Raw genomic sequence first — 21,789 nt, forward strand, 5'->3', positions numbered from 1 at the left:
TTCTTCTTTAGTCACTGAATTAAGGTAAAAACAAATTGAGGGGGTATATGTTTTGCTAAATAAAACTACTTTGACCCAATCAATGTACATATATGTGAGTATATATGTCTACTGACCAAAGTTAAGGTACTCACAGACCAAGTAATCTTTACATGGGGATAAGGTAGGAACATAGATGCTTCCCCAGTTGTTTGGAGGGGTAGAGAAATTGCTACTACCATCCAAATGCCTTCTCAGGCTTGGGTGAGTGGAGGGTAGTGATATGCAGACACCTACCATAAGGAGATGGGAGGTAGGCAGACCATTATTTCCCCCAATTTCTAAAACAAATAAAAATAAAAAACTAATACTAATATAAAATAGCAACTGTTTACTAATAGTTACTAAGAAGCTTCTATGAGCAGGAATTTTGACACCATATGTAAATTGTGAAGCTATGAGTTTTAGTGCTATGTAATGTCACTAAATATTTCAAAAAGCAGGACATAACATAACCACACCTTTGCAAATACCATTCCAAATGTTAGATCAGTCCCACAAATCAAAGACCAGTGGATCCCCCTACCATGCTAGGACTCCCAGCACCCTTAACTCCTCATTATAAGTGCATGTATATACCTTTGTGCACTAGACCTCATTCCAAAGAGAAGTGGGGAAATAGCAGAAAATCTAAGTGGTAACATTTTAACTGAAAGAAACAGTTATCTCAGAAAGACTGGTACATGGGAGGAGGAGGAGGAAGGTGAGGAGGAGGAGAAACACCTATATACTATATACTACAGACAAATTGGGGTAGGGTCATAATGAAGATTAGCTATAAACTAGACTATTTATTTATTTATTTATTTATTTATTTATTTGCCTCCAGGGTTATTGCTGGGGCTCAGTGCCTACACTAGGAATCCACTGCTCATAGAGGCCATCCTTCCCATTTTTGTTGCCCTTGTTGTTATTGCTGTTGTTGTTGTTGGATAGGACAGAAAGAAATGGAGAGAGGAGGGGAAGAAAGAGAGGGGGAGAGAAGGCTAGACACCTGCAGACCTGCTTCACTGCTTGTGAAGCAACCTCCCTGCGGGTGGGGAGCTAGGGGCTCGAACGGGATCCTTATGCAGGTACTGTGCTTCCCGCATCATGTGCACTTAAACTGCTGTGCTAACCGTCTGGCCCCCTAGGCAATTTTTTTTTAAGTTAGGTGCTCTCATCTGCATAAGACCTCTGCAGCTAAACTACACTGTTATCAGAAAGAAAGTCTCAACAGCTCTGAGCAAAGGAGCCACTCTTCCAATCTCATGCACACATCTCTTTTCTAAAAGCAAATGGAACATATCATAAAACATTTCACTTCATCTCTAGTACTGCCAATTTCCTACCAGACATGAAAAAATGTACAGTCCTCAAATGCAGTACAGGCTGTCACTCCCAATAGAGTCCCCTAGATCAGCTTTCAACCACATTCAAAACCAAGGGAGACCCCAGAGAAAGCAACTGACAAAAACTCTTTTCATTTAGTCAGCAATTTTGTTTTTCCAAAGCATTTTCCTTCTATTATATCACTTTATCTCATACTATTTCTATGAGGTATGGCAAGGCAATATGTTTATCTCTTTTCTTCAGATGAGGAAAGAGGGTTCCCATTTCTAACTAGCTTGGCCAAGTCACAGAACTAATTAATGGTGGGGAGAATTGAAAACCAAGGTCTCCAAAATCACATCCTTGGGTTTTTATACCTAAACACAAACTAAGGCCTTTGTACAGACACATAAGGTCTGCACATATAAACCTTAAGCATTTCCATACCTGTGGTATTGGAATTAACTTTCACTCAAGCCCACAAAACACAGAAAGCTTTTTTTTTTTTCCTAATTGTACTGGTAAATATGACTCCTAAGTCACTTATAGAGCAAAAGAAGCCAAAAGTGGCCTCTACCATTTATTTAAAATGTCACTAACAAAATTGTCCTTAAACATTAACACAGGAAGTTATCTTTCACAGAAGAGGAACTTGAACTTACTGTTCCCCACCCTCTCCCTCTCCCTCCTCTTCTCTCTCTCTTCCTCTCTCCTTCCCTCTCTCTCTTTTTCTCACTCTCCCCCCTTATGAGGGTAAAAGCAAAGGAAGTATCTACAATCTACAGTTGTTTAACAGTCACCTTTGAAATGGATCAAATAATAAGTCAATCTTCAATCTATTTATATATGTACCTGTACATGCAACAAATGTGTATCTGTTGAATTTATCTTAACATCATGGACTAGGTAGGAGAAAAAAACATTGACTACAGATTTTATATCTTAGTATAGCTATTTTTTACATCTTTACTCATCCAAATAACCAGGGAATCTTCTGTATTCCTACTTTACTCTCATGTACAGGTTAATTGGTCTATGGATGTTATAACTTTGTTCAAAAAAAAAAATCTACCCCCCTCAATTTATTTTTTCTTTAACTCAATGATTAAAGAACAAATCATGAGTAAAGAGAGAGTGTGCATATAAGAAATAAAATCTGATTAAGATCAATCTCAAATTAATAAACAGAAGTTCTTATTGGGTAACATCATAATAGTAGCTTTTATATCCTTTATAATGTATCACATTGGGTTGTCAGAAAAGTCACGACATGGCATAATGCACCAAAGTAAAAGACTCTGGGGGTGGGGGGGTTCATGGACTGGAACATGATGGCAGAGGAGGACCTAGTGGGGGTTGTATCATTATGTGAAAAATTGGGAAATGTTATGCATGTACAAACTGTTGTATTTTACTGTTGACTGTAAACCATTAATCTCCTATAAAGAAATTTAAAAAAAAAAAAAAAAGCACAATCTTTCTGACAAAAAAAAAAAAGTCATGACATGGTTTTCTATGCAAAAAATGCATCATTACTTTTCTGAAAACCCAATATTTTCCACAAGTGGAACTATTTCAAACGCTCACTAGCCACTATTACTTTCGTAATATAAAAAGTAAATTCAGGGGAGTCAGGTGGTAGCATAGCAGGTTAAGCACACATGGTGCAAAGCACAAGGATCGGGCATAAGGATCCCAGTTCGAGCCCCCACACACACCTGCAGAGGAGTCGCTGCAAAGGCAGTGAAGCACCTTTGCAGGTACCTATCTTTCTATCCCCCTCTCTGTCTTCCCCTCCTCTCTCCATTTCTCTCTGTCCTATCCAACAACAACAATATGGATAACAACAATAGCTACAACAATGAAAAACAAGGGCAACAAAAGGGAAAATAAATAAATATTAAAAAGTAAGTTCAGAATAAAAATATTGTTTTGTGAAAGTACACCAAAATAGAATCTAAGGGAAACCTTGTCATATCTTATTTAAGTGATCTTTTAACATATAGAAAATATACATATGACATGCATTAATAAGTGAAACTCCTTTCCTGAATAATCATTATTTGCCATTTTTCCTTTTCTCAGGACCCTCAACTCATTTTAAATCTAAACTCTATATAGACTGGGTCTATTTATGACCCTTCTTTCACTGTTCCTTACTATCTGGTGTAACACAGGGTATACAACAGACATTCAATATTGATTCAATGACCTTTGTGTTTGACTTTCCTATATGAATTCTTTGAAAGACAAGTGTATCTTTACTTTTGCTATGCCTATGAAAATACGAATGTTTATATACAAATGATAAAAAGGTTCTCCTCGGGAGTCAGGCGGTAGTACAGCACGTTAAGGACCGGTGTAAGGTCCCGGTTCAAGCCCCCTGCACAGGCAGTGAAGCAGGTCTGCAGGTGTCTATCTGTCTCTCTCCTCCCCTCTGTCTTCCCCTCCTCTCTCTACTTCTCTGAACTATCTAACAATGATAACATCAATTACAACAATAATAAAAAACAAGGGCAACAAAAAGGGAAAATAAATAAATATATATAAAAGGTTCTCCTCCAATTAATCCAGCATCACCTATCATGCAACTTCACTGATCTTCCATACTCTCAGAGTATAGGATGTAATCCTCTTATGATATCTTCGTTACTGCAATCATGTGTCCAGCAGCCCCACTAATCTGTTATTTTCCCTGTGGGAAAGATTATTTCCAATTTATTTGTGTACCCCTAGTGCCTGACACTTGGTACAAAGTTGATGTTTTACACTTGAATAAATAACTATAAGAATATATGAAGAGATCTGGGGGCTGAGCCATGGCACACCCAGTTAAGCACACCCTGCTCCATGCCTGGAGGGGAGTGTGCTTCATGAGTGGTGAAGCAGGTCTGCAGGTGTCTCTTTCTCTCTCCCTCTTATCTCCCCCACACCCTCTCAATTTCTCTCTGTCCTATTTAATAAAAATAGAAAGGAAAGAAGGTAAATATGGCCACTGGGAGCCATGGATTCATAGTGCACTAAGCCCCAAAGACAACCCTGATGGCAAAAAAAAAGAGGAGGAGGAGGAGGAAAAAGAAAAAGAAGAAAAGAATATAAGAAGAGATCTACCCACAGAAATCTAGGACTTTGCAAAAACTTACTGTCTTAGTCTAGTTCTCATTGAAAGTCACAATGATGTTTAGCTGTCAAAACTCATTACTTGGGATTATGAAGAATAACTAGATAATTGTACTGTATCAATATCTGGTTAAGCATTCTCTTTTTATCCAAATTTTTAAGCCTGTTGTGTGCCAATGCACTGTGGTACAGAAAGAAGACTTGATGTCTTATACCCAGCCTCCACATTAAAGCTTTGACTTTACTCTCAATAGCACTTTGTCCTTCCAGGGGCACACACCCAATGTACAAGTGCTACAGACTTTTACCCCAACTGTTCCCGGAGACATATCTCCCTCTACTACAGCTCCTTTCTAGGGCAGTAAGAAAGCAGACACAAAACTCCCCCAAGAACCCTAGTCCCCTCCTCCTTTCCCCTTTTGTCACATCCAATTAACCATCTGTTAGTCTCTGGGGTCTCCTCCTAGGCCCACTGTCCAGCTGCCAACCTAGTACTGTGCTCCCCATCCCCCACTTTCCATAGATATCCATTGTTCCTGGGCTATAGGGTAAGAATGTAAAAAACAAGGATTTTAGCCATGTCCTTAAATAACTGTAACTGCAAATATAAAAATGGCATTCATGCCTATCTCTGTACTGTCACCAAAGAAGGGCAAGCAAGCAGGCAGACAGGCAGATGGGCAAAGAGGAAAGGAGAGAGGGCATATGGGAAGGAGGGAGGGTGGGAGGCAGGCAGGGGTAAGGGTAGAAGAGGGGGTATTGGAAGGTAGGGGATAGGAGAAGAAAGGGGAGAAAAGGAAGGAGAGAGGGAAAGCAAAGATTTCCTAGCCATGCTTTCCAGCTTCTCTGCCCAGGGACCCCTTAGGGCCACATGAATCAGCTCACCTATTTCACTGATGCCCTTGCACTACCCTCCCCAAGCATGGCATCAATACACCCCACCCCAGCCACCACCCTCAATATCTCTCTCTCTTTTCTTAATGGGGCAGCTGACCAGGCACATTGCACCCTTGACCACAGTTCTTTCCAAGCAACTCCTTTAGTAAACTCTAATTTCCCCCAAGACAGTTTCCAAAAAAGAAACATCCTCTGGCCCCAGACTCATCCCTCAACTGATCCTGAGACCCACCCTGCCAGGATCCTCCACTTTTTGGCAACTTCCCTCACTTTCTTAAATTATTCATGCTCTTCCTCATGCCAGCTTTCTCCCTCCTCCCATCCCTCTGTATTTGCTTATCTTCCCTACCAAAAAAAGAGGAAAAAGAAAAGAAAAAAACAACCTCCCCTCAACTTTCCTACCCATCTCCAACTACCTACCTATTTTTAACCTTCCCTTCACAGCCAATCCTTTCCAGAGTCATCTATATGCACTCCCACCACTTCCTCCCCATTCACTCATCCCCCTTGTAATTTGAATACCACCTCCCATCCACAAGTGAAACTTTTCTTTCAAAGGTTACCAATGATCTTCAGATTTCTAGAACCAGTGGTAATGAGATCTCATCTACCTAGATTTTTCTGCATCATCAGACCCTGTTGTTAATGTGGTTTTCTCTAGGCACTGCTCTCCTGCTTCTCTTCCAGCTCTTCACTTGAGAAAGCTCTTTCGTTGGCCCTCTGCCCTTAAGTATGTATATGCTTTTCATTCATTATCTAATCTATTCTGATAGCTCCAGCCACAACTTCTTACAGGTATCTCCCAAATCTATTTTTCCAGTGCTGGCCTCCCTCCAAAGCTCCAGGCTCCTTCCTCCACTATTTGCCTAAGAAATCAACACTTCCCTTGGATTTTTCACTAACACCTGAAAATACAGCATGTCCCAAAGCAATTTCCCAAATCCTCCCTCTCCTTTTGCCTCCCCACAGCTGCTGCTCCTCCTCTCCTAAGTGCTGATTTTTCACTTAGTGCACCTCTATCGTCCCAGTAACTCAGGCTCTAAGCTTTGGAGTAATTAATGTTTGACTCCTGCCTCTTTCTTGATACTTCTCCATCCAAACTGCCTATAGACTGAATCAGCCTCCATTAGGTTCCTCATGTCTCCTCCTCTCCATTCCCAGTGTGACATCTCAAGCTCAGCCTCTCTTAAACTATCACAGTGGTCTCCTAACAGTCTCTCCCCCCATGCTAACTGACACGCCACAGGCTGTCAAACTGTCATGTCCTGTTCATGTCACTACATCACAAATAAACTTTCAGTGGCTTCCAAAAGCAAACTGAGAAAAAGACCAAACTTGCTGGCCTACCATCTATTCTACCTTTATGTTCTAGCAGCCCAGTAAATGTTTGATATAAAGCAATCAATCAACTTGGTTCCCATCCCTTTCTGTGTTTTAGCTTCCACTGACCCACCACCTGTATCCTCCAAGACACATAAATTGTAGGAACATTACTGCTGCAACACACTTGCTCTTCACACCTCTTAACACCATTCTGATCTGGGAATACCCTTTTTTTTCCCTCCAAGGTTATTGCTGGAGCCCAGTGGCTGCACTGTGAATCCACTGCTCCTAGAGGCCATTTTTTCCCCTTTTTGTTGCCCTTGTTGTTTATCGTTCTTGTTGTTATTTGTGCCATTGTTGTTGGTTAGGACAGAGAGAAATCGAGAGAGGATGAGAAGACAGAGATGGGGACAGAAAGACAGACACTTGCAGACCTGCTTCACTGCTTGTGAAGAGACCTCCCTGCAGGTGTGTGGGGGGGGGCTCAAACCGGGATCCCTACACTGGTCTTTTCACTTGGCACCACATGCACTTAACCTGTTGTGCTGGGCCCCTCCCCATCCAATTCCTACCCATCCATGAAGACTGGAATCCAGAAGGTACTACTCACTAGAGAGCACAGTTCATCTGCCACTTTTCCCTCTTCTACTTCCTTATACTTTGTATCCATGATTTCTAGTAGATGTACAACTCCCTTTAATAATGTCATGAGACAGAAGGGGAGGAGACAAAGCTAATTCTTTTAACAGTTTCTTTACTTCCATGAATTAGTTTCTCCGTTCTCCCACCTGATTCTTTGTTTCCTCACTCCTCATCAGACATAATTCCAAGAAGCTCTATTGATCCAGCAGCTCTGTGGCTGTCAATCATTTCCTAGTTATTTTCCTGCCAGTCACTGATACACAAAGGACTGGCAGGAGGAGTCTGAACCACAGGACAGAAGACAAGGAAGGGACTGATTCACTGCACTCACCTGAGGCTCAGTGGAAGCAGGAGTTCCTTTCTCATTAATCTGCTGCAGATGATAGCAGATCATGTGCCAGGGTCTAAAGAGCTGGGGGCTGCCAATTTATACTTTGTAGAGGAGAGAACAGGAGGAGTACCATGACCTGTTAAATGAAGATGTCCAAAGAAATCAAGAAGGACTGCTTTCTTCCTAAGCAGGAAAGGTCCCATGAAGATCAGATTAAGTATAAGTACCTGTCAGATGATACTTATCAGAAGAGGCACTTAAAGGAATAGAATGTTTGATTTGGAAGGAACTATCTATATACATTTGGGTGGGGTTGTATAATATACAAAGACCTTTCACAGACAATATCTTATTTGAGTTCTCAACAACCCAATAAATAGGAAGAGGGGATGGTTGGGGTTCAGGTGCCACAGGATTTACCTCATCTAACACAGATATTTAAAGTTATTTGCAGAAATCGTTCAGATAAATAGAAAGAATGGAGAATCTTTACCTCTTGGTCTTTACCTGACCTTTTCAGTCTCCTTCACAGTTTCTCTCTCCTTTTCTCTACCTCTAAATCCAAGTGCTCCCTGAGGAGGAATATTTATATCCATTCCTCTGCTCTGTAGTTTTCTTATAATAATTTTATATATTCTATAGGACAGCACAGGGCTGAAATAGGTTCTCAATAAATATCTGCCAAGTGATTAAATGAAATAAGAATTTAGGCCCAAAATCTAACCTTCTGATTCCATATTTAGGCTCCTTGCAGGACATCATGCTGCCTCTCTGACCACCCCCACTCCAACTTCAAGTCAAAAACCAGACATAGCATCCTTTGCTGAGATACCCCACCAGCCTCTGTGCCATTACATTCACTTGGTAATTAAAACAACAGACACAGCTAAAATTTCTTGTGTTCCTACTGAGTGTCAGTAACTCCAAGATACCTTTTTGTTTTGGTTTGGTTTGGTGTTTGTTTTTTCCTCCAGAGTTATCACTGGGGCTTGGTGCCTGCACTAGGAATCCACTGCTCCTGGCAGCCATCTTTTTTCCATTGTTGCTGCTGTTATTGTTGTTGTTGCTGCTGTTGTAGGATAGGACAGATAGAAATTGAGAGAGATGTGGAAGACAGAGAGGGGGAGAGAAGACAGACACCTGCTTCACCACTTGTGAAGCGAGTGACCCCTGCCACCTCGCAGATGGAGAGCCAGGGCTCAAACTGGGATCCTTGAACGGGTCCTTGCACTTCATACTATGTGAGCTTAACTCAGTGTGATACTGCTCAACCCCCCCCCCCAAGATATCTTTTAAACTCTTTTTCTTCCTAATCTTCCAGAACTATGAAACAATTATTAGCCACAATTTTCAGAAGATTGACGATGAGAAAGATTAGGTAGTTCACTTAAGAATCTACTCCCCGGTTAGTACAGAGCTTATCTGATCCAAAGTCAGAGATCTCTGACTATAGCTAGGATTTCTCAGACTTGAAACTATTGGATTTTTGGGTGCTGGGTAAGTTAAACAGCATCTTAGGCCTCCACCTACTAGATGCTAATTGCAACGCCCCCCTCCACCCCTCCAGTTGTCACAACCATAAAACTGTCTGAGGGGGCTCAGGTGGTAGCACGTTAGCACAGTGGGTTAAGTGCACAAGAGCTGAGCACAAGAACCCACATAATGATCCTGCCAGTTTGAGCCCTCACCTCCCCGCCTGCAGGGGGGTCGTTTCACAAGCAGTGAAGCAGGTCTGCAGGTGTCTATCTTTCTCTTCCCCTCTGTCTTACCTTCCTCTCTAGATTTCTCTCTGTCCTATCCAACTACAACATCAGTGGCAACAATAAAAATAATGGCAACAACAAGGGCAACAAAATGGGAAAAAATGGTCTCCAGGAGCAGTGGATTCATAGTGCAGGCACCAAGCCCCAGCAATAACCTTGGAGGCAAAAAGAAAAAAAAAAAAAGAAAAAAGTCTCTGGACATTGCAAATGTTCCTAGAGGGCAAAACTAATTCCAATGAAGAACCCACAAGACCCTATCAATTTATCTACCTCCAGAAGTAAACTTCCAAATTCCAGAACGAGAAAGAGCTTTGAAAAAAAAAAAGTTCATTCTTTAACATTTAAAAATGATTCCTATTCCACCTATTCCAGGTGTTTTACTGATATTTATAATCAGAAAGATTTTACTCCTCACCCAGTCTCTCTGTATAGCTTCAATTTACTCTAACATCTCTTTTGCCCCTGACAGAATTATTAAAATTAGTTGGACAGAATTTTCCAGTAAAAAGTTATAAACTGTCACATCAGAGTGAAGTATACCTACCATATCTTTTAGAGGTGCATATGGATATTGTTGATATGTTCCAAAATTTACTAATGTAAAAACAGTCTATATAAACACAACATTAGAAACATTAACAATATCTCCTTTCCAGTATTCTCCAAGAAGTTCCTGGAAAATAGTGTTATAAATGTTCAATTCATGATGAAGATAAGTGAAGAAGAATCAAGGAAGAATAATAAACACTGAATTAAGCATGATATTTACTATTTGAAGCATCAAGTACAATGTCAAAATGAGATTACTTTTTTTTCCTTTGCTGGAAAAGACAGCTCAAGAGGTATAAAACATCTCCCCTCTGGGTAGTTGGCAATGCACAGATAAGAGTGATTTGCTCAAATAATCACACACAAACATAAGTTATTATTCTAAAATCTCCCTTCTCTATAATCTTTACATGATCACAGCAAGTTCCTCCGTCTAGGTGAAAAGAGTGAAAAGTTAAAGAATTGCACAATGAATACCAACATACCAGAAGCTAGATTTAGCAACTGCTTTTACTTTGTCACATTTTCTGTAACTATAGAAAGAATTTGTTTTGTTTTGGGTTTGATTAACTTTATAGAAGAACTTCCTTGCCTCTAAAGGATAAATAACTTTAATGGGGGAGACAAACTCTGCATATATAAAAGGGCTAAAAGCAATATAATGTCACCAATAGAAGGAAAAAATGAGAGTAGACAAATAAGTGGTTTTAAGAAACTGGAGCAAATTGGCCTTGTGAGCTACTAAAGGCCCCAGAAGAATGTGAGCTTCAAGTCTTGAAGAATGAATTTGAAGAGTTGAGGTGCAGGGGTGAATGAGTCAAGACATATTGGGACAGTGAGACAGCAGCCTGGCTGGAGCTGAGCTGTGAAATATGCCTGAAGACACTAGAAAGGCAATGTCATTCATAAGCGAGGTTGTAAGTAATGACAGTAGTGAAGCCTACTTTAGGAAGTGCTTTCTTCCTGAAGTTGCCAATCTGGAGTGGGGATGAGAGTACAGAATCCAAAAGACATGTGTGAGTGTCACTAAAGAATTCTATGGGTGGTGGTGGTGCAGCAGGTTAAGCACACATGGAGAGAAGCACAAGGACCAGCATAAGGATCCCAGTTCAAGCCCCCAGCTTTCCACCTGCAGGGGGATCACTTCACAAGAGATGAAGCAGGTCTGCAGATGTCTATCTTTCTCTCCTCCCCTCTGCCTTCCCCTCCTCGCTCGATTTCTCTCTGTCCTATCCAACAACAATGACAGCAATAACAATGATAATAATAACAATGATAAAAAAAAAAAGCAACAAAAAGTAAAAAATAGCCTCCAGGAGCAGTGGATTTGTAGGGCAGGCATTGAGTCCCAGTGATATCCCTGAATGCAAAAAAAAAAAAAAAAAAAGAATTCTCTACAGATGAAAAACACAGGCTAAATATGAAAGGTAACTCAGTGGGTTTTACTAGAGAGGAAAGAGACTCCACACAGACAATGCCAAGATTTTAAATATGATGATTAAAGAGGGAAAATGCCATTTACAGAATTAAGAAAGAGGTGGAGGTAGTTCAGGCAATTGAAAAGAAATAAAGTTGATTCTGAAGGTAGTCAAAGTTCAAGCAATAGCAAATATTCCAGTTTAAAGTATTTGAACACACAGAGCCAAATTTCAACATAAAGATGTGTCGTTTTCGCCAGGCTGGCTTCACGGGCGGGAGACATAGACGACCAGAAACTCATGGCTGAGCTGTGAACGCAGTTTTATCTTTATTTACGAGCGGGCAAGCAGTCCAACAACTTAATCACCACGCAATGTGCTCCTTCATCTCTCTCCTCCGGCCACAGCGTTAGGAACCCAGAAAGTACATAGGACAGGGGCCAGGGAGAAGCGCGAAAAGGCAAAGACTAAACCACAATGTCTCGGAGGCGGGGAGTGAGACCAAACCAATGTAAAAGAATGATCATGTAAATAGACCACAACGGCAAGCAATGTAACAGAAGGGATCCCAGAAGCAGAACTAGAAGCATACCAACAAAGACGGAAGAAGGTATGTCCATAGTAATCTTTTTTCATTTACCTTCTTAATGTTTGAGGGGATTTTTTTCACAGATTTTTTTCTATTTTATTAGTGACTTAATATTGACTTACAAAATTATGAGAGAATGCATATAATTTTTTAATTTCTTTTTATAAAAAGGAAACACTGACAAAAACCATAGAATAAGAGGAGCACAACTCCACACAAACTCTGTATCCCATTCCCTCCCCTAATAGCTTTCCTACTATATATATATATATATATATATATATATATATATATATATATATATATATAATTTCCTTTTGTTGCCCTTGTTTTGTTGTTGTAGTTGTTATTGTTGTTGATGTCGTTATTAGACAAGACAAAGAGAAATGGAGAGAGGAAGGGAAGACAAAAAGAAGGAAAGACACCTGCAGACCTGCTTCGCAGCCTGTGAAGCAACTCTTCTGCAGGTGGGGAGCTGGGGGCTCAAACCAGGATCCTTACGCTGGTCCTTGTGCCACATGTGCTTAACCTGCTGCACTAGACTCCCCAGCTTTCCTATTCTTTATCCCTCCGGGAGTATGGACCCAGGGTCATTATGGGGTGCAGAAAGTGGAAGGTCTGGCTTCTGTAATTACTTCCCCGCTGAACATGGACACTGACAAGTCGATCCATACTCCCAGGCTCTCTCTCTCTTTCCCTAGTGGGGCGGGGCTCTGGGGAAGTGGGTCTCCAGGACACACTGGTGGGGTTGTCTGCCCAAGGAAGTCCAGCCAGCATCATGCACATCTGGAACCTGGTGGCTGAGTAATGTTTGAGGTTTTTTAAGGAGTTCTCAGTGTGCTAAAGTCAAGCTCTTACTTCTGTTAAAGAACATACTCTCATCTCAAGTAGCTCACTCAACAATCAAGCTCCAGTTTTTCCCTTTCCACAGCTTTTTTTAAATTTATTTTTATTTATTTATTTTCCCTTTTGTTGCCCTTGATTTTTTTATTGTTGTTTTAGTTATTACTGTTGTTGTTATTGAGGTTGTCATTGTTAGATAGGACAGAGAGAAATGGAGAGAGGAGGGGAAGGCAGAGAGGGGGAGAGAAAGATAGACACCTACAGACCTGCTTCACCGCCTGTGAAGTGACTCGCCTGCAGATGGGAGCCAGGGGCTAGAAACAGGATCTTTAGGCCAGTCCTTGAACTTTGTGCCAAGTGCGCTTAACCCACTGCGCTACCGCCTGATTGCCTGCAGCTTTCTCCTTTCTACCAACAAATCTGTTCTTTGCCAAAAATAAAAATAAAAATAAAATTAAAATGCTTTTTCTTTAATAATAACATTCTTTCTGAGTAGCAATCAACTTTTTTCTTTTGCTGCTGAACTTTTGCAAGTAACTGACTCCTAACCAGCACTCCAACTCCCTATTCTGAATATCTGTCCTAATATTGACCTCTTGAGGGCTCACAGTGGCATTCTTTTATTATATCTAGTGATGCTTTATGCAGAGCTCCTCCTGTTTAACCTATCTCCTACCTGTCATCACATCAAAATATGCACTCACTGGGGTCTCCAGGAACAAGCATCTTTTGCTGCCACTTCTAGATAAGGAATTCTACCCTAAACTCATAATTTTAGCCCCTTCATTCCACTATCTTCATTCTCACTCTAAGAGTCAAAGCAATTTCAAAACTTCATGATATCCAGTCTTGACACAGAGGCCCATCATCAGTCATAACTACCTACCTATACTCCTGTCTTCAGTTCCACATTTTACATAAAACAACTCCATGTGGTAAGACTGAAAAACTTCCAATTCTCCAGTTCCAAAGATGTCCCACAAAACCAGGTGTTGTCAACCTGACCACATCACAGCACATGAATACCATCATTTCTTGAGGCACTCAACACAACTATTTCAAGTTTTGCATGAGCTTCCCTCTCTTTTCTCCCTGTAACTATGCCAATAAACCCCTTTCTGCTTTTGAAAATGGCTATCAGGTGGTTCCGGAGGTGGTGCAGTGGATAAAGCACTAGACTCTCAAATATGAGGTCCTCAGTTTGATCTCTAGCAATCTCCAGCACCCATATGGATGGTGCTTTTTCTCTCTCCTCCTATCCCTCTCATTAATAAAATTTAAAAAAAAAAAAAAAAAGGAGAGAGAGAATGTCTATCAGTTGAGGAGCCAGGCAGTGGCACAGCTGGTTAAGCACACACATTACAGTGTGCAAGGACCCAGGTTCAAGCCCCTAATCCCCACCTACAGGGGGAAAGTTTCACGAGTGGTGCAGGGCTGCAGGGATCTCTCTGTCACTCTACCTCTCCATCCCTCCCTCCCCTCTCAATTTCTCTGTTTCTATCCAATAATAAAGAAGTAAAAATATTTTTCAAATGTCTATCAGTTGTCCTTTACTCCCCAGCCTTTCTGACATCAGCCCAGCCAAGCCCTTCCACTTCAGCTTGGGATCATCTTTGCATTTTCCTTGATTCTTTCTCTCTTCCTCATTTATCAGTCATACCCCTCCCCACCCCAAGCTGATCTTTCTAAATATTTCTTTATTCAGTATGTGTCATTGCTCAAGAACCTGAAATGACTCCCTACTGACCCTAAATTATATTCAAACTCCTCCTTGAGCTTCCAAGACTCTCCCTACCGTTTCCTTCCTTACTGACCCAACCCTGTTCTCTATTCCTCCCTAAACTATACCTTGCCCATATTTAGCCCAGTATTATCAATGCACAATGCCCAACCTCCAGTGTGTCTTAGCTCAGTGTTTCTATCACCCATCCATTTAAGGACTACCCTTGAATCTACCTCCTCTGTACATTTACCATGTTTTTTCCTACAGTACCATAATTTTTAGCAATTAATAAATCTAATTGAACAGCAATTGCCAACCTTCTTTTGAAAGCTCTTTGAGGCCAGAGGCCACTTTGAATACTTCTTTTGTATTCTCATAGTACCCTGGACAGCAGAAGGTTCCTAGAACAAATGGAAAAATCCTTGGTTTTCTATTTCCATTTATTTCTAGTCCTAATTTCTAGTTCTATGGTCCCATATTTTCCCTCCTCTGCCTTAATAACAACAATAAATAAAATGATATGATATACTCTCTCTTGAAAGAAAAATTTCCCAAGAAGACATCATGGATTCTACCAATATGTAAGAATAGTGAGTTGGTGTGTGTGTGTGTGTGTGTGTGTGTGTGTGTGTGTGTGTATGGGGGGGGTTTAAGTAATATAGTTTAATCAGCTGCCAAAGAAAAATGAAGTACCTAAACAATCAGAGGTAAAGAACCAAATAATCAAGTAAAAGAACCAAAAATGACAGAATTATTTTAAATAGGCCTAATTACAATAAGCTAGAATTTTCACTTTTCACAGTTGCCTGTCAGATGTTTGTGCATACAAAAATTTCCATCATAAAGAAGAGGCTCATCTTGATGCTAGAAACCTTGATATTTTAGTTTTTTAATATATATTTTATTTATTACTGGAAAGAAACAGATAAGTTGAGAGAGGAGGGAAACAGAGAAAGAAAGAGGCAGCAAGACACCTTCAGCTCTGCTTCCCCTGCAAGCAGAAATCAGGGTCTTGAACCTGGGCCCTTGTGCACTATAATGTGTGAGCTTACCCAGGTGTGCAACTGCCTGGCCCCTGAAGTTTTCTCAGTTGTTCAACAGACACATTTTAAATCTACCCAGCTTCTCAGCTGTAGTGCTATGTTTCATAGAGATGGGTAGTCAGAATGGATAAGTGTAAGAAATGTGACCATAGGGGCCAGATGATGGTGCTCCAGGCTGAATATACAGATTACCATGAGCAAGGGAACTGGGTTTGAGACCCCACTCCCTATCTGTAAGAGGGATGATTCACTAGGGGTAAAGCATATCTGCAGGTGTTTAACTTTTTCCCTCTCTACCTCTCTCAATTTCTCTGTTCTATCAGATTAAAAGAACGAAAGAAAGAAAGAGAGAAAAAATTAAAAAATGGCAGCCAGGAGAAGTGGATTCATGGTACTGGCAGTGAATAATCAATAACCCTGCTGGCAATTTAAAATAAATAAATAAAACGTGACCCTTTCCAGACTTAAAAAAAAAATTGCCAGAAAGAGCACAGACTAGAAACACAGGAAGGCTAAGTTCAGGAATCAGAACACAGAGGTGCACTCAGGTTTAGTGGACTTCCCGTATCTATCCATACGTAAGCTTGTACCCTTCTTGAAGCTTGTGACAGGTCATTTAGCCATTTACATCCTGTGCATTAAGGATTTTAGTTTTCTCTGGTCCCAAGTGCATACCAGACCTACTTTTCCCTCCCCTCAACAAGGCTACCCAAAGAAGAACAATATCCGAACAGTAATCTCAAAGGAGACAAACCTCAATCTGCTATTTACTGATTTGAGCCAGAGACAGATTATGTAACTCACAGGTTGTGATTTTAAAGGCCCTGTGAAAAGTAACACATCATACCATTATGGGCCATTAACACCACTAACACTATGTGAATTCATTTGTCAGAAATTAGCTGCCTCCAGAAACTTAGCTCTGCTCCAAGAGCCTGGGACAGAGAACAGGCTGCAACTACTGTATGGATGATAGGAAAGGGGAAGGAGGAGTGGTCGCCAAAAGATTAAAGTGAAGAACAGAAAGGGAGGATGGGAAACCTCACACTTCACTTCAAGAGGCAGACTTCTGTACCAGACTGGAGGCAAGAAGGGGTCATGGGAGACCACCTGATGAGTGATTTCTAGAATCACTTAGCCCCTGAAATTCTCACCCAGGTTATAAACATAGGTTAGGCACCTGTTTAGAATCCATTGGTTGGGGGGTGGGGAATAGATGTGGAGAGAAACAGAAACCGAATGTGTATATGGAATCTACATCTGAACAATAGGAAGAGGGAAGGAGACTAAGGTGAGCCAGGGAAAGCAGAACAGGGTAACGGGCTCCCTCTGCTTTCCCCAGTCTCTGACATTAGCTCCTCTCCTCCTGCTCTATGCAATTCAGGTCACTAGAGATTGAACATATGGGCCAATCAAGTCTCGACTCTGAAAGCCACAAGTCTGTCCAACAAAGCACCCCACCACGCCCTTCCCTAGAGATGACCTCCAGGGCAAGGCAATGAGGTTAGGAAACAGATGGATCTGCAGAGTCTTCCGAGTGAACCTGAGGCTTGACCTCACCGGTTCATGTCCTCTAATCTAACTGGCCCAAAGAGAGGGCAGATGCGCAGGACCCCCATAACTTATTCTACTCCCTGGGACAAAGATTGCTAACAAAATGGTTCCAGATGCAGGTGATGGGAACCTCTCTACCTACAGAGCTGGTGGAAGCCACAGGTAACCAGGATCCCCGATGGAGAAGCAGTGTGGTCTGAGAAACCGGGCCACAGGTGGTGGGGAAACGAGGATGGTGGGAGTCTGCTCTGGAGAAGGGTCTAAGGAGCTAAGGAACTCGAGGTTCTGTGGACCCTGGGGGGGATGGGAGGTGGCAGGGGTCGTAAACAGCGGGAAACACAGATCTCTCGGGGCTCCACCTTCAACAGGCGGGCGAAGATGTAGTGGGTGTGTATGCGGGGCACGCTAACTCACACTTCCAGGAATGAGTGCTTTCTTAAGAGGAGCTCACGGGTCCCCGGAACCTGGGAAGGGGGGCACGGACAGGAGATCCGAGACGCCCCAACGTCCTCAGAGCGCGGTCTGCCCGCAGAGTGCGAGCGCTGGCTCCCAGCAAGACCCGCCGGGTCCGCCCAGCTCCTGTCAGTCAGGCTGCTCCCGCTCCCTGCAGTCCCTCAGCGCACCTTCAGGGCCCTGAAGCCCCAGGCGGGTGAAGGGTCCCCATCCCCCGGCGGCCGGAACCCGGCTGACAAGCCGGGGGGTGGGGGGGGGGGACGAGGGAGGAGCCAGGACACCAGTAAACCCAGCGGTGCGCTGCAAAGTGATCCAACATCGCCCCATAACCGCGCTCCGGGAGCCGGCGGCCCCAGGGAACCGCCTCCCGCCTCCCCAGCACTGATTCCCACAACTGGGGAGAACACCGAGGGGCGCCCAGCTCCCAGCCCCCACCACTCCCCCAAAATGCTACCAGCACTGCCATAACAACCACAATCTCGGCAACTCCAGCCCCGACGACCAAAGGGGACTGGACCCCTGCACGCACACCCCAGCAACAGCCCTCCTTCCCCTAACTTGTCCGAGACGCCGCGTCCCAGACAACGGCCCTCCTCGGGACCCCGCGCCCTGCCCGGCTTACCTGTCCGGAAAAAGGCGTCCACGTCCGAGTCGGCTGCTCCTCCTTCCTCCGCCGCCCCCTCCGGGGGGTTCATGACTGGGAGAGGGCGCCCGCGGGGGGCCGCGAAGCCTGGGGCTGAGGGCGGGTCGGCGCCGGGTGGGCTGAGGGCGCGGGGCGGCGCGGCTGCGGCCGCAGACCTGGCAGGCTCCGGGCTCCGCGGGCGGGCGACGCCAAGCCTCCCTCAGGCGGAGGCGCGTGGTTGGCCGGGGGCGTCTGCCGCCGGGCCCCCCATGGTCCCCCTTCCCTGGGGGGCACTGGCCGCCTGTCGTCTGGCCGGGGCCCGGGCCCGGGCCGGGGTCCGAGCTGCCTGGGCGCCCTCTCCTTCGCAGCCGCGGCAGCTGGCTCTCCTCCTCGCCCGTCTGCCTGTCTCTATTGTTCAGCCCTGCTCCGCTCTCCTCTTTATTTTTCCTCCTCCCTCCCACCCTGTCTCCCTACCTCCTCCCTCCCTCTCTCGTTCGCTCGCTCGCCGCCTCCCTCCCTCGCCCGCTCTCTGGCTCCCCCTCTGGCTCCCTCCACCGCCGCGGCCACCGCTTCCCCAGCCCCTCCCCCGGTTCCCGCTCCTCAGTCACGGCCAACAATGACCCCGGTGGCGCCGAGCCGAATTGAAGCTCCCGCCCGAGCCGGGGGCCGACCGCGGGCCTTGTGCGGCGCGGACGCTTCCCTCTCCCGCGGCCCAGCAGCAGCCTCTCCAGCTATTGTTCGGGCTGGGCTAGGCCGGCTTCCTGAGCCCCGCAGGAAAAGCCCCGGCGGGGGTGGCGGCCCAGGAGGGGGCGGGGCGCACGCCGGCCTCGCTGGGGGCTCAGAGGCCAGGACGCCGGGCGCCCGCCCCTCCTCTCGGGGGTGGGTGCTCTGGGTGCCGCTCCTCTGCCCCCACCCCAGTCCCAGGTGTGAGAACGTGGCCATCCTCTCTTCAGACCTGTACCCTAGCAAGACAGAACTGTCCTTGGAGATTGCACTCGCCCCCAACCCGCCCTCCTGACTAACTCTCTCCATTTCCTCTTCTCCTGAACCTTTAGCATTGTCCTCAATCCACAGTTCCTTTGCTATACAGTTTTCTCTTCCCTTTCCCCCCTTCAGCGCCCCTCTCAGCATCTTTGCCTGTCTCTGTGACTCTGCCCAGTTCCTCCCGTAATGTCTCCCTGGCCATCTCTTCTTCCCTCTGTTACTCTTTTCTGTCTCTCATTTGTCTCTGTCCTGCCTCCGTACTTGGCTTGTATCTCAACGCTCCTCTTGGACTACTGTCAAAACTCCCTAATCCCCGGGGCTTTCTGTTTTTGTTCTTCTCCCTCCTGTGAATAGAGAGATCTATTTGGTCAGTAGAAAGGAGGTGTTCCAGCAAACTGAATTTCAATAAAGTGGGGGAGAGGGGCTAGAAAGGTTTGGTGATGAAGAAAGAAGTAAAGAAAGAGCAGATGCTGTACAGGGTAATTAATGCAGTGATTGTATTGTGCCAAATGATTTTTAAACAGTAATTATCCAGTATTCTGTTTATGAACCTAGTGACTGCAGAACCTAAAAATAGAGACTCTCTCGACCTGAGTACTTAATGTGGTGTGTTGGAGCTGAATCACACAGAGACTATGACCTCCACCTAATATGTTAAAACACACCTAATAGGATAACCAGATCCTAAAATCTGCTACACACCAGAAGTTCCTGGGTTTACTTGTCCTTGAAAACTTACTTGTTTCCACCGCTCAAGTCAAAGCACTTAGGAACTTTACACACTTCGAATGGATAATTTTAATAGCAAGTAGAATAAAGTAAGTTTTTAGTAAACCTCTTCTGATCCTCTGTACTTTTTAAAAACCAAATGTTGCAAAAGGTTTTTTAACCTATTGAAAAATAAAATATAGTTGCCTATATCATGGATACATCAATCAGAATCCATCCTCTCCCCCCCCACCCTTTTTTTCCCTCATCCTTATTTTTTTCCCTTGCCTCTTCTTTCTTTTTCTTTTTTTTTCTTTTCTTCCACCACGGTTATCAGTGGGACTCCAGTGTCTTCATGACTCCTAGGCTATAGTAATAATTATAATAATTATTATTATTAAGATAGAGAGTGAAAGAGGATGAGAAAGAGGTAAAGTGAGGAGAGGCACCACAGTACTGCTGCACTGCTCATGAAGCTCCCTCCCTGCAGATGTTGTTATGTGGTGACCTGAGGCTCCAACCAGGTCATAAAGCATGGTGCCAGGTGAGCTAACTGCTGGCCCCCAAGACTCCATTTCTTTAGTTACTAATAATGACTCTGAGATCACAAGTTCACTGCCATGAGAACTAATTTCTCAGGCCCTGATATCTTAAACTGCCTTAAAAGCAACCACATGTCTTACCCACCATCTTCTCTGGCAATGAAAATATCTGGCCTTTCAAATTTTTACCTTTTTCTTAAGCCCACTCCTAAATCCTACCTACACAGATAGGATAAGCAGTGACACTCGACATAAACATAGTTCATCAGAAATTTTTTAATTATATGTTTAAAGGGAAGCTTATATGAAAATCCCCCCCAAAAAAAAGAATTAAAATGGGGGTCAGGTGGTGACCCATGAGGTTAAGTGCATATAGTATGAAGCCTGGACCCATGCAAGGATCCCTGTTCCAGCCCTGGGTACCACCTGCAAGGGTTATCACTTCACATGTGGTGAAGCAGGTCTGCAGGTGTCTTTCTCTCTCCCCCTCTCTACCTTCTCCTCCTCTCTCAATTTTTCTCTGTCCTATCCAAAAAAAAAAAAAAAAGAAAGAAAGGAAAAAAAGAAAAGAAAAGAAAAGAAAGGAAAAGAAAAGAAAAGAAAGGAAAAGAAAAAAATGGCCCCAGGAACAAGTGGATTCATAATGCAGGCACTGAACCCCAGCAAAAGCCCTGGAGGCAAGAAAAGAAAAAAAAAGAATTAAAATGGAAGAAGACTTTATGTAATGGTATCAACATTTACTAGGGAAATTTGATAATTTCTACTAAAAGTTTAAATATATATGTTTATGTTTATATCAAACAAAGAGAATTTCAGAGCAAATTATATTACCAAAGAGAGTCATTTCAGTTCATCAGTTGGACAGAACAACCATAAATGTTTCTACATTTAACAGCTGATGGAACATTAGACTTGTATGTCAGAGGTTCCTGGTTAGATCTCCAGCCCTGAATTTACCGGAATGGTGCTCTGATGTGTTCTCTCTCTCTCTCTCTCTCCCTCTCCCTCTCTCTATCCAATTATTTCTCATATATAATAAATAAAAATAGATGTTTTATAATTTTCTGTATTCAAGAGAATGTTTGAGGGGACCAGGTGGTAGCATACCCAGTTAAGTGCACATAGTACTATACAGAAAGACCCATACAAAGATCTGGACTCGAGCCTCTACTCCCCCCACCTGCAGTGGGTGAAACAGGTCTACAAAAGTCTCTCTTAGGCTATGAGTATGGATTGACCTGCCAATGCCCATATTCAGCAGGGAAGCAATTACAGAAGCCAGACCTTCCACCTTCTACACCCCATAATGACCCTGGGTTAAAGAACAGGAAAGCT

General features: G+C 43.6%; 1 protein-coding gene across 22 annotated transcripts in view; it reads right to left on the reverse strand.

Moving 5' to 3' along the window:
- KALRN (kalirin RhoGEF kinase) overlaps window positions 1–18,943 on the reverse strand; it is an 866,834-nt gene extending 847,891 nt beyond the window's left edge. For 5 of the 22 annotated variants that reach the window (XM_060198227.1, XM_060198226.1, XM_060198224.1 and 2 more), the window contains exon 1: window positions 18,221–18,743. In XM_060198227.1, coding sequence (XP_060054210.1) covers window positions 18,221–18,293 — 73 coding nt within the window. In that variant the 5' untranslated portion in view covers window positions 18,294–18,743. Of the gene's footprint in view, window positions 1–18,220 lie in introns of all 22 variants that reach the window. The other 17 variants (XM_060198237.1, XM_060198236.1, XM_060198235.1 and 14 more) reach the window with 8 other exon arrangements.
- Window positions 18,944–21,789: the final 2,846 nt, after the last annotated feature.

This window comes from Erinaceus europaeus, chromosome 9, assembly GCF_950295315.1.
Source record: "Erinaceus europaeus chromosome 9, mEriEur2.1, whole genome shotgun sequence".
Taxonomy (NCBI): domain Eukaryota; kingdom Metazoa; phylum Chordata; class Mammalia; order Eulipotyphla; family Erinaceidae; genus Erinaceus; species Erinaceus europaeus.